Source organism: Struthio camelus, chromosome 17 (assembly GCF_040807025.1).
Source record: "Struthio camelus isolate bStrCam1 chromosome 17, bStrCam1.hap1, whole genome shotgun sequence".
NCBI classification, from domain to species: Eukaryota; Metazoa; Chordata; class Aves; order Struthioniformes; family Struthionidae; genus Struthio; species Struthio camelus.
Window position 1 is genome coordinate 17539944 of NC_090958.1, and position 13052 is coordinate 17552995.

Genomic DNA, 13052 nt, shown 5'->3' on the forward strand with positions numbered 1-13052 from the left:
GGATGGAGTCAGGGTAGCAGTTATCTTCAGTACGTGCCCTGTTACGTGCTCATCTTCAGCACCTACCCTGCTAATGGTAGCAGGTGGAAGCTCGGCTTCTGTTCTCCCACCACCAACAGCTTAGAAACCACCGAAATCAGCCCCAGCTGTGACGGAGAGGGGCTGTCCGCTGTTCCCATCTGCTCTCCTCCCAAGGTATTTCAGCCACCGCGTTGCTCACAGCTGAGGTCTCCGCTGCGGACGTGCAGTGGGCTGGTTTAAAACCCTTTTGTAATGGACTGTAGTGGTGCCAGCAGACCCGTGTGGCTCTCCCGTCTGCGATCGCCCTCCCCGGGCACGCTGCCAGTACAAGCAATTTAATCTTGAGCTGCAGCTCATCATGACCTCCACTGAAGAACTCCTTTTCTTTCACCATTGCAAAGCTGCCGGCACGTGGGCACGTTTCCAGCAGCTGAGCTGAATACATTAAGCTTGTGGGTACGAAATAATTGCTCTGGCTAATTTTAACCAAAAGGAATCCAGCTCGCAATCAGTTCCAGGCTATGCTTGAAGTAACTGGGCGCTGAAACAGAGCATCAGCAGTGGCGCAGCCGTCAGGGGCAGTTAATTTACAACCCGCAGAGAACGACTTTGACAGAATCCGCAGAGGATGACTTTGATGGGAGCGAAGCAGATAAGTCAGATGACTTACCCACAGAAGTGTGCGTTGATCCTATTGGTATGAGCCATTGGTCCAAAGTGAATCCAGAGTCAGGAGAGAGAGGATGCATAGCAAAGATCCTGCTTATTCCTCCTAGCTGCTTTGCTTAGTTAATTACTAGCCTTGAAACTACTTTCAAGAAAAAACAATAGATGCGTAACATGCCAGAAGAGATAGCATTTCTTCAAATATCCCTGGAACACAGTGTCTTGTGTTGTAGAGGTTTGGGACTCTGGGCTTTGGGGACAAATAGATTAAACTCCAAGCAAAATAGATTTTAAAAAAATTCTTCTATTTTTGTGATGAGATTGTCCCCAACATTCCCAATCTGTGATGTGCTCCGTGTTATTTCTGGGAAGGGATGGTGTACTAATGAAACCCCTGCGTTCACTCAACGAGAGCCAGGGTCGGAAGTGGCAGAGGGGATGGAGCGAACTCAGAAAGAAAATTTCTCTTTTTTTATACTGGAAACTAGATTCCTCTTTGGTATGCAGTAGTTAGAAAGCATGTCTGGCAAAGTGCCTGGCTTGAAAAGAGAGATTTGCTCTTCTCTGACCCAACAGTATATTATCTCTAACCCTAACCATCCCAGTCATTTAAATGTAAATCACAGCAAAAACAAGCTTTCATGCGTGTGGGCTTGAGCAAGGCAACGCCTGCCCTTACACAGCTTGTGCTGTCCCCAGCCCAAAAGCCAGGGGGGTGTGGGGAACGCAGGGAAGTGGCCCCAACGCTGATAAAAGGCCGGATGGGGGACGACGAGATGTTGCATACAGAAACCCGAGGCGCCGGGCAAGGCTGGCAGGTACTCACGCAGGCGCAGCATCCCCTGCCCGCAGGGCTGGTCTGCCAGCCACTGGCCTTCGTAGATGGAGCCGTCCCGGTAGTACATGCGGCCCCAGCCACTCCGCAGCCCGCTGCTCCACTCACCCTCGTAGTACTCCCCGCCGGGGTACAACGTCGTCCCGTAGCCCTGGACGGCAGCATAGAGATGGCCCGTTAGCAGCCTCTGAAGGCAGCGCTCAGGCTTTGAGCCTTGTTTCCTTGCTATGCTCTTCCTTTGCTTGCCATTTTTATAGGTGGTTAATGCAACCCGGCTACATAACTGTTTGTGTTTAAGGAAATGAGAGGTAATAGCTGGGGACTTTTTGTGGAATGATTTTATTTCTGTGACAAAATCTCAGGTTTGTGACTCAGTGTGTTGTTTTTGGCATAATCACTGCTAATATTTAGTTAAAAGTGGGTTTTTTTCTAGTATATAAATCTGTCTGGGACATGCAGCGTAAAAAAGGCCTGTCTCTTAAAGTAGGGATTTTATGTCTTTCAACCGTGGTTGTTTCCTACGGCCTAGTCAGCCCGGGCTCTGTAATTCCTTCCCTTGTCTCTTGGCAGACTAAAGGTCTCTAAGTGACGTTAACTAAGGAAACGATTCTGCCTTCTACTCTATAAACCCAAGTGTGTAACAGCCTTAACGGCCTTTATGCTTTCTTCTCTCCTCCTTTGCAACAAAACTAAAAAGCCAGCCCTGAATTTTCCCTGTGGGACTGGCAGAAACGAGTGGTAAAGCCACATGTGCCTCCTTCCAGGCTGGCACTGGTCCCAGCTCCTGGCAGTGAGGTGGCACCCCAAAGTGGGCGCCTGGCTTTGACGTACTCTGAAGTATGCCTGATCTTTGCTTTCTCTTCTCAAGCTGGCACACGGCTTGGTGCCGGGGGGCAGGTTTGGTTGGTGAACTTCTGAATGAAGCTCGCAAGGTGTATAACCGAGGAAGGCCAAGGAGCTACTTGTCTTAGGTATATATCCACCAGCTAGGAGAAGCCCCAAGGTGCCCCCTGCACCGGGAACCAATATCACTGAGAAATATTTGCATAACATTAGTGAGTTTTTCCGTAGGAAGAAAGTAGTAGTTTCTCCCTGCAAAAAAATAAAATCAGTTCTGGAAATAACTGATTTTTCTGAGCATGAATTTTATTAAACTTTATGGATATAAATGGGAGGCTCTTAAAGCAGAAAAAAAAATAGTAATGTTTGGATGTCATTATAAATCTTTCAGCAAAGCTCAATCATCCAAAATATATTCTCAAAGAATGAGAAAGGAAGCTCCCTGGAAGAGACTCGAGCCATAGAACTGCATGCCAATTAGGAGCATAAGAGGCTATTAATTTAATTTAAGGCCAGACACAAAGGGTAACACAAGGTTTCCATTGGTGGATCAGAAATGTTCCTAAAAGGATTTTGCACATAAGATTGCAGTCATTTCTACCAGATGACTTCCTCATTATGTTTTCTTTAGAAAAACTGGTGATTTATATGACAGGCTTAATTTCCAAAAGACCTTGTGTTATTTGTCTAATATGCTGTAGAACTTGGAAAAGAGCTGTTCTAAGAAGGTATATTTTCTTGCAGTGCTTATAGTGCATGCTCTATCAGCGAGTTCCTCTGACCGCTTTAAACGTGGTAGTAATTAAATTAATGGGTGGGAAAGATTAAGGCACAGGATACAAAGCCTCTCATGCCTGCCTGGCTAATGGGAAGGTGAGGCAGCCGGTAATGCTTGGATGGAACAGCTGTCTGGAGGCCAGGGCTGGATGCCAGATGCCCCCAGACAGGTTTCCACACTGAAAACCCTGGACACGGCCGCTCCGTCTCACCAACTGCTTTCGGAAGGCTCTTCCCCCACAGGAACCAAAGCCGAAACAAGAAAGCTTTGATGCTTGCTTTCATTTTCTTGTTCCGCATATGCATTTCCCTCGAATCTTTCTGCCCCTCCAGTTCAGGCACAGAGTACAGATGTCATTTGAAAAATTAGTATTTTAAGTGACCTTTTGGCATGTGTGCACCCAAATTTTCCCCGCGTTTTGGGGCCCATGTGGCTGCGGCTGCTTCCGAACCACAGGCAGGGTGGGGGGAGGCCAAAGAAATCTCACTTACACATTTTTTGTCGTTTTTCCACCAGCCTGTATACACTTTCTTGTATTCCTTGGTGACGGGGTCAGGAATGCTGTATGAGCCATAACCATCTCGTTTCCCAAACTTCCAGTCGCCGTTATAAATGGCTCCCGTGCGTTTCCACCTCTGGGTGCCTTTACCTGTTTTAATGAAGAACAGGAATTGCAGCAAGATCATCACAGCTGTGAAGAGCCGTGTTTCTGGGGCTGCCCTCAGGGCTTGCTGCAGATCTCTACCATGTGAGTAGGAGCAACGGAGCAGTGTTTGCCTCACTGCCCAAATGGCATCAAGCCTACGGGGAGAGCCAAGAGCCCGCGGCGGCACCTGCCCTGCGGTGCCGCGCTCTCTGCCGGGAGCCCACGGCAGGCCAAGTGCCTTGCAGCGCTTCCCTCACAAAGGCAGGTTTATGTCTAGGATTCAGTTTAGCTTCCCGAGTTGGATGCATCATTAATCTTTATCCTGGGCTTCCTGTGTGGCCTTTGGTGAACGCACTTAATCTTTCCAAACCTCAGTTTACTGCTTGTAAACAAGCCTGTCCTGGCCCGGCTGCTCAGTGCTTGCTTGGGATCTCTTTCCCCTTATGGCTGTGCTCTGATCTCCTGCTGCAGAGTCCATGGCCTCAGTCAAAATTAATACTCCGAAAGCCAAATGCTTTTCAGGGCTAGCAATGTACCAGTCAGCAACCCTGTTTCATTTGGCACATCTTGCAAATGCTTTGGATCAGACCGAGGGTGGTGCCTTTGCAGAGCCCTCCTCTAAGGAGGCTGGGAGGGCGCGATGCCCCACGTTGCTCACACCGCTCGGCCCTCCCTGCCGGCTCTCGCAAGCCCCGAGCCGCGGGGACGTGCTGGGGGGGAAGAGCCACGGGGCAAACCAGAACAGCGCGGGAAGCCTGGCAAGGAAGTGCCCGGAAGAGGTGAGCACTAGGGATGCAGGTCAGTCATTTCCTCCCTGAAGAGCAGCCCTGCTGCCGGGCACCCTTTTCCACCACCTCCATCGTGCGCGATGGCAGCACCCACCTGCTGCTCGCCCCAATCCAGCCAAAAGACAGCCCTGAGCTGGCTGCGCTCTTCAGCTCCCCAAAGGCAGCGTCGCACGCGAGGGGGCAGGACGGCCTCGCTCGGCCCCCTGCTTTTCAGCCAGGCTTTTGTGTCTAGTCTTCATTAGTGCTGGTCTTTTGGCCCAACAGGAGATCGGCTCCCACCCCTTTCTGAGGGTCTGGGTCTCCGCCAGGCCCAACAATATCCAGACTCTTTCTGAAGAGGCTCGACACGGCTGTGCTTTTCCTGAAATCCACTCGGCGCGTGCCCGGAGGGCGTTATTCGTCGTGCAGTCGGGGGGTTTCAGAGGCACCGCGCCAACTGCTGTTTGCTGTCTTTTTAGGGGAAAGCTTTGCCCTAAACTAGATGTTTCATGTACTTGCCCTGCAGCTGAGCACATGCAGAAGAAGGGTTTCTAGTTACTGATTAGAAATATATTTGAGCACCTTTTTGCCTGACATATATGGAAGTATTTATACCACAACAAACACACATTGTCGCACACGAATGAACGGTCTTCCAGGATTACGTATGACTGCTGGCTGCTCCCCTCCGCTAAGGACCTGCCCAGACCTCTGAAGGGGCCCTCTCAGAGCGGTGCATCTTACCGTGCTTCAAATTGTCCAGCCATTCGCCAGTATACTGGTCCCCATTTACAGCATAAACTGTGTGTCTTAATCCACTTTTCTGTGCTTTCCTGTCCCACTCATGCCAGAGAGGCTCTGCAGTCGTGGGGTATTTCACAAAGGGCATATTGTTCTCGGCTGCGGACAAAAACAAAGGATTGGGAGGAACAAGTGAGAAATTATCAAGGCAGGTACCAAAAGAGCAGTCTATTTATGAGCTACGTTGGACTATGCACCCAAGTTAGCAATTAACGTCTGCCTTTGGAGGGGGTACAATAAAAGTACAACAAGCAGAAGGGATCTAAAAATACTAAAGTAGGAAACAGCACTAGCTGAAAACAGGCTTGTAGCATAGAGCGTTAGGAGACGTTAAATGAGTTACAGCAGGACGTGGCTGGGGCGGGCATCGCTGTCTGTGCCTGCAAGTGGCCTTCAGCGAGCACGGGGCCAGGCAGTCCCCGCTCGGCGTGGCAAGCGCGCGTCTCGCGGACCCTCCTCCGCCTGCTCGGCGAGAGGAGGCAGCAGGAACTTAAGCACGTTAGAAAATTGTTTGCTTATTAGGAAATATGCCAGAACATCAGAAAACCTTTGTAAAATAGAGTGGGTCAGAGAGTTGGTCTGTGTCCCCGGGGTGCAGCAGGAGCTCGGACACTTTATGCATCCAGCAATAACATAGCGTAGGGTCCTTTATTGCTACAAAATAAAAAAAACCCAGTCCCATAGGTGTTTTGTTAAAAAGAGCAGAAACAGCAACAGTTCCCTCTGCTAGCAGGATGCGGGCTCCTATTCCTGCCCCTTAACGTTTTTGGGCAGTTTGTGACAGTTTGCCAAGGGACGAGAGCGGTCCGGGAAGGCTCCTCTGGCCAAGGGGGAAGGGGGTCCGCGGGGAGCCCGGTGCTGAGCCGGCCTGGTAAACACCGAGAGGGCCCCGGCGGCGTACGGCACGATGGACATCGCTGGGCATCGCCTGGCCCAACAGCTTGCTGTTTGGTGCGGTGGTAATGCCAGCGCAGCCTTAGAGGTGAGCACGACCCCCTCTAAACCGCGAATAAATGCCAAGAGGTGGAAATAAAAAGCCAGTTTCTATGAAGGCTGCTAACACCCCCGGCCTGCCAGGAGCCCTGCCGGCGGGGGATGCTCACCCGTTTTGTCTCCTGGGCTCCCCCTTCTGTCCTGATCTCTGCGGACCGAGCGGTGCCAGCGAATTCGCTGCGTCTCCGTCTCCCCTGGTGCGAGCGCTTCTGCTGGGCCGCCAGGGAGGGAGGCGCGAGGGGCCGGGGCAGAAAGGGGAACGCAGCCCCGGGGCAAGAGCAGGCAGCTCTGGGGGCAGGAGAAAGGCTGGTGCCTCTGGGCATTGCTAGGGAATCAAAGTTAGAAACTGTATCTTGGAAAATATAGTCAACATTCGTTTCTAATTCTCCAGGTGTCTATGGAAGATGCTTGTTCAAAAACTATTTGGGGGGAGTGTTGTTGCTAAAAGTCCTTCTGTGTTCCCGGTGATCCTTGCTCCCCAAAAGGCAGCTATTCTGTGTAGTGCATTGGCTCTGCTGTTCCTTACCGCTGGCGAGGGGCCGGCGAGGCGGCGGGCAGAGCGAGGAGGGCCAGCAGGCACGTGGCGACGGGCGCGGGGCCGCAGCGGGCACGCGATTGTGAGCTCAGGCCTCGGAAGCGGGGAAAGTTCAGAAAATGTCACAGCAACCCGGCGAGGGCTGGGACAGGCGAGCGGCAGGAGGCCGCCAGCGGTTCCCCCCGCGCTGCCCCGCACCGTCGGAGAAGAGCAAACAGGCCTGACCATCGCCTTGTCCTCAAAGCAGAAGTTTTTGGGATCGGGTTTTCTGCGCTTGCCGGGGATGATTTGCTTTGTGGGTCCAGGCTAGCGCATCCAGGGCGGTCACTGCACTTGGATGCCCTCGACCGTGTCCGTCTCTGCCACCCACCTGGGCGCATCTTGCTTCCGACAGCGGAGGGCACGGTCTGTCATTAGGTCCTGCGGAGTCCCAGCCTGCCCTGGACGGGGCTTTCGCTGTAATGCAGACACAGCATCCATCACGGGAGCTCGGGCTGCCCTTGCGACGCCCAGAGCAAGGAGCTCCCGGTGGTGTTAGCTGGGGTCACGCGTGGTGCCAAGCACTGCAATGCCCGCTGGCGAGTGCGGTTGTCCCCGTGGTCCAGCAGCATCACTGAGGAAGGCCTGTGCTGAGCTGTTCCTGCTGCACCTAGGAACCTGTCCATCTGTCTGATGTACCTACAGCCTCTCTTGTTTTCCCCTGCTGCTCTGGGCACGTTTACAGCCTCCCGAGGAAGCGCAGCCCAGCGCAGCCGAGGTGGCTGGGTGGACGCGGCGGCCGTGTCTCCCCGCAGCCGTGGCTGAACGCAGCCGCTCCAAGGCGAGCACATGTGCAGGTCCCTTTGCACCCTCCTGGATAAATGTGCCCCCAAACTGCAGAAACGGCTGGGGTCAGGCACGCCGGGGGGCAGCTGGCCCTGCGGCCGGGAGGCGCGCTCAGGTCTGTGCACGGGCTCTGGAAGGAGGCAGCGTGCTCTGCGGGGATCTGCTGATTTGTAGGGCAAATCTCAGGCACTGGAGCTACGGGGACGAGGGTTTCGATGACACAGAGCCGCACGTTATTGGCCTCTAGCCTCGCTGGCTGGAAAAGCCAAGCAGCCAGCCGAGTTACAGCTATTGCATCAACCCAGTCCGGTGCTGTAATCTCTCACGGACACTAAAAGAGGTCTCCTCGCTAATCCCAGATTAGCAGTGTTATTGTCCCAATTCTGCAACGTGGGGACCCGAGGCAGTGAGGACTCACAGAGCCTCTGCTCCGGCCCAGCTGGATGAGACCTCCCAAACCGCCCTGTGCGTGGGGGCTCGCGGTGTCCCAGGCGCGAACCCTCAAGGCTCGCAGGTGCTGTCCCCCTTTTCTTCCCAACAGATAGCACAGGGAAATTGCACCTGACCACTTCTCTTAAATTCAAAAGTTTACATTTAAAAATTGAACAAGGATTCCCACCCCAATGTGAGGGCAGATACATTCCCCAGGCATCTGCTCAGCGTAGCCTCGGAAGCGCAGCCTGCACAGTGCCCACGGGCTAACGCAGGCAGACAAGAAATAGTTTTATCTACTGAATTCAGTTCCAAATTTGTGATATCGATGTCATGTCCGCATGAGGGTTAACTTAGCCAGCGTTCACCACCACCTACGATAACACCACGTGGAGGCTGACAATAACGCAGCACGCTGGCAGCGCAGAGCTACTCCAGCTGCCATAGCCTGAGCGGTTTCACCCTTTGCAGGGGACAGCTGGAGCCAACAAAACACGGGCTGCAGCTCTCCGCACCGACGGCTAGAGGTTGCTACTCCCATTCTTGTCTCCCATCACTGCTGCAATTGTGAATGAAGATCACAGAGAGTCCTGTGTCCTCCTCTAGGTGTTACCGTATGTTCTTAAATCTGAGTTTTCTCAGATTTCGAGTAAAATGCTATCTCAGTTTGTATGGCTCTACGGGAAGCCCAGTTTTTCCTTATCTCTTTGCAGAACTTCACAGCGAGGCAATGTAGTTTTGATTTTTTGTTTTTTGTTTTAACCTTACAAGTTAACTTAATAAAGAGCAATTTGAAAAATACAACTGGCTGCAAAGAGGAACTCCCTGGCAGGGGGTCCTTACCCAGGCAGGGGAGAAAGGTACTGTCAGAGGCTATGTCCAGCTGGCGCAGCCTCCGCGCGGGCGAGCACGCTGCTCTAACGTCCCCAGCCGGGAGAGCCACCCACATAAGTTCATCCCTTGCTTTATCCCTGCACTATCAAAGTCCCCAAAAGCTGGAGGAAGTCCAGGGTGGCCCAAAAGTAGCTTTCTCAGGCAGGAAGGTAACCCTCTCCCAGTGCACGGAGAGCATCGGGCCATGTTTTGGTTCTCGATGCAAATGCTGGTCTCTCTCAGGAGATTTTTGGCCCAGTGGGGTGAGGAGCTAGTGGAAGGGCAATAATGTGCAGCCCTGCTCCGAGGAGCCGTGGCTTTGGGCCAGCAGCTGGCACAGAGGAGAGGGGCTGCCCTACTGCGCTGCACCATTGTCCTGTTGCCCTCCAGACCAGCTGAGTGATCCCGTGGTCCCCCTGGACCCTCCTTGAACCCCTGACAGCTTTGCAGAGTGAAGCTCAGGACACCATCTGTGCCCCTTCTCCAGAGAGATGAGGGCACAAGAGCAGCAAGGGGAGCAGATGATTTTAGAGCTGGAGGGGTGGAGGAGAGATGCTGGGGAAAACCTCGTGTGCTTGGGGTGCAAAGTGCCCTCGAGCCAGCCCTGCCCTGTCCTGCTGCCCCCAACCCCGATGGCTGCCCCGTGGACACCAACCTTGCTGGGGCCGGTGGCTGGCCGCAGGTTCCTGGCGATCGGAGAGCGGTGCTGGCTGGGTGCCGCGGTCTGTGTGCAGACTCAGCCGGAGTCGTCATAGCAACTCTGCCAAACTCTTCACTCTTCTTAGTGCTGCGGGCTCTGCCGGAAGGACCCGGGAGTCAGGCCACGAGCACCGGCCTCAGGGCCCCGGGGTTGGGGAGAAGAGCCTGCCTCTAACCTGCTCCCTGAGAGTTCAGCCTCGGCTCCTGCCCAGCGTTCGTGACTTGAGGAACCTGCAGGGATAAAGCAGATATAAAATGCTAATGATGCCCATGCGTCAGCCTTGGGGACAGAGGGAAATGGATTCACCTGCAAATGCCCCTGAGCTGCACTGGTATTGTCGGATTTTGTCCCTCCACATTGGTCTGTACAACAGCCACTTTTTGAAGACGAATATCCAGGCTGGGTAGCCTGTTCCAGAGCTGTAGTAAACCTCAGCCCCTCCTGGTCCTGTGCCATGACCGGCTTCTTCAACCTTGTTTTCTGGAGGAGAGACTTGTTGCATGAGGATGTGAATAACATACACGTAAAGCTACCCAACTCCTCTGTTGCACACACAATATTCCCCATAGGGAGAGAATGAGTCATGCAGGAAAGCTGAGAGCCGCATGGGGCAACACGCTGACTAAAGGCGTTCAGAAATGACTGATGATGAAGGCTGTAAGAGACTGGGAGGAACAGAACTGCTGCAGCTGGTGTGGAAAGCTGGTCTGTCCTGCTGGGTGTTTGCCTGCCATAGGACTGAAGACAACCTAAATGCTTGCGTCTAACTGTAAAACCTGCCTCATTTGACTTATTCCAAGGGTGTTTTTGTGTCTAACATCTATTATTTCAATTCCTGTTGCATGTATGAGTGTTATAGAGAGGGAGGAGACAACGCTGCTTGCTGGGAAATAAGATGTTGAAGTGAAATGAGCTGGAGGGAGGGAAGAGATGCTCCGTGTCAAATGGCCAAGCTGATGTAGAAATGGTGGAGGGAGACCTGTACTGTGGAAAAGTACAGACCCTGAGATTTCTGGTGCTGGATTAGATCACCTGGGAAGACAGTACCTACCTGTGAGCAGGTTCCAGCATCACCTCTCAGGCTTCAGGGGAACGTAACACGGACAGATGGTTCTGCAATTCCCTAAATCCAGGAATTCACTGCATTATAATGACATGAAAGAATAATATAGGTGGAACTTCTCTTTTTTTAGCAGGAAAACTAGACAGGATACTGTGAAAGTTGACAAGACAAAATATTTCCTGTTATTAAAAATGAGATGAAGATGTTCAGGAAGGATTTATTCACACTAGTTCATAAAACACTTTCTGGTTTTCTGACTGAAAATGATCGTTCCTCTGTTTTATAGTTCCAATTGCATAGGGCTAGAGAGCAGGACAGGGATTTATGGGGAGGAAATGAGAGAAACTCATAAGGGAGAAGAAAAAATGCTTCTTGCATCCCAGAAATTACAGTCTTGAATTATAACAAGAAATAGCCCCTTCTGGAAAAGTATTAATTATTTGGACTATTTCAGTCTCTATATTATTCTGCAGTTCACTGAGAATTTGTCAATTAAAATAATTAACTAACTCAGACAACCTATTTCAGTTATTTATTTTTTAAAAGCACAGACTGCCTGAGGATTTTGAACTGCATGTCCAAACTATGTATCACTTACGCACAGTTTTTGCCAACCAAAAGAAATATTTATAAATGAAATGATTCAAGAAACGTCTCTATCATATTAAGATGTAGAAAACTCATAGGCATTGTATTTTGGAAACTATAATGATTTGACTTTTCCAAGCATAGACCATGTACCTGGGATGAACTGCAGTCCTGTGTGCAGCCGGTATGGGACCACATTAAACGAACACTGCTGCAGTAATCATTAACTCCCTCTATAATGGCAGTGAAAGAGAGACTGAAAGCTGCTTCGCAGCTGCCTCTGTGAGAGCCTCTACGTTTGGATATGATGGAGAGCAAGACCTCATGGTGTCCCAGTCTGTGTGTGGCTGATTTTAAATAGTTTCTGTTCCCAGTCACTGAGCGTTTGCTGTTTCACTTCCACAGTCCCAGAGAGTCGAGCTATTTGCCCTCGCGGGCCCCCCCCAGACCCTCCTGGTCCTACCAAGGAAGCTCTGTGGAGTAATTTATTTGGGAAGAGATTGTGCACATTTCCCATTGATAGTTTTCTTATTCCAAGTACATCCTAGAGGAGGACAAGGAGAAAGCAAGGCTCGTACCACCCTCATTCATACCTATTTGATGTCTTAATATGCAATATATTCAGTAAAGGAAAGAGATAAAGTGTTAAACTTTTCCATACTTATATCTGATGACTTAATTATTTTGTCATTCCTTATTATCACTCTATCCCTTTTAGTACTCCCAGGGTGCAGAGCAGCTAATGTAAGTGTGCTCTTCTCACACAAACGAAAATATTTGACCAGCTTGAAAAGAAGCTGGTAATATTTGCAACTTTATCAGAAGGCTCTTTGGACTCACTGAACTGAAATTCTGCTTTAAAATGTTATTCCCTTATGAGAGAAGTAACCTTGTTAATAAGTGAGAAGTGTGGAGAATTTTTATAAAGAGTTTCAGATATCTGGAACAGAGAGTTCAGGCTAAGTGTGAGGTATAAATCAGAACGGACCCAGAAATACCCTAATCAAATTCTCTTCCTCCCGCAAGAGCAGTTGTTTCACGGCATAGTGCTGAAGCCGTCATTAAGAGTATGGCCAAAATCCAGGTTATGATGGGCTAGAAAGAGAACTTGATGACAGAGTAAAATATTTCCTTGATGCAATTCTCCCTCCACCCCCATTCTGGCTTTCTCAGCCAGAATTTGGCCCCAAATCTCCCTTTTTGGCTTTTCTCTTTTTCCTCTCACAGATACATGTCACTGCCACAAGAGTACCAGCAAAGCTTCCTCCACTGGGGAGTGACAGGGGCTTCAGTGCTTCAGCTGTTCATACGGTTGTTGCTTCAGTTCTCTGGTATTTGATTAAACCTTACATTTATTAAGACTGAAAGAAAGCTGTTAAATCAGTCAGTTTAAATCATTTTTTAATTTAGCCCATAATACTGTCGATACAACTTGTTGTGATGGAGTTTTACCGGTCCACTTTCTCTCTGCCTCTGAATATGAGTTCCCGTTTTGATGGTAGCTGCTGTACACACCAAAGTGCACACCAAGCAATGGGAGGATGTGTGAAGAAACATGCCCCAAAATACGCCATTTGTGGAGCAAGGTTCCATGGCAAATGATGTGCCTTAATTTTTTTTTTTTTTTTGGTTTAAGGAGTAAGATTTTTTAAAGTGAAATAAACCCAAAAGACCTCAGTGTTCTACAAC

General features: G+C 50.6%; 1 protein-coding gene across 2 annotated transcripts in view; it reads right to left on the reverse strand.

The window, feature by feature from the left end:
• Positions 1-9917, reverse strand: part of MORN3 (MORN repeat containing 3) — a 19473-nt gene extending 9556 nt beyond the window's left edge. The window contains exons 1-5 of one of the 2 annotated variants that reach the window (XM_068911281.1): positions 9888-9917; positions 9668-9808; positions 5298-5453; positions 3632-3789; positions 1514-1673 (exon numbers count right to left, since the gene is read on the reverse strand). In XM_068911281.1, the coding sequence (XP_068767382.1) occupies positions 1514-1673; positions 3632-3789; positions 5298-5442 (463 nt within the window). In that variant the 5' untranslated portion in view covers positions 5443-5453; positions 9668-9808; positions 9888-9917. Of the gene's footprint in view, positions 1-1513; positions 1674-3631; positions 3790-5297; positions 5525-9667; positions 9809-9887 lie in introns of those variants that run through there. The other variant, XM_009666591.2, reaches the window with a different exon arrangement.
• Positions 9918-13052: the final 3135 nt, after the last annotated feature.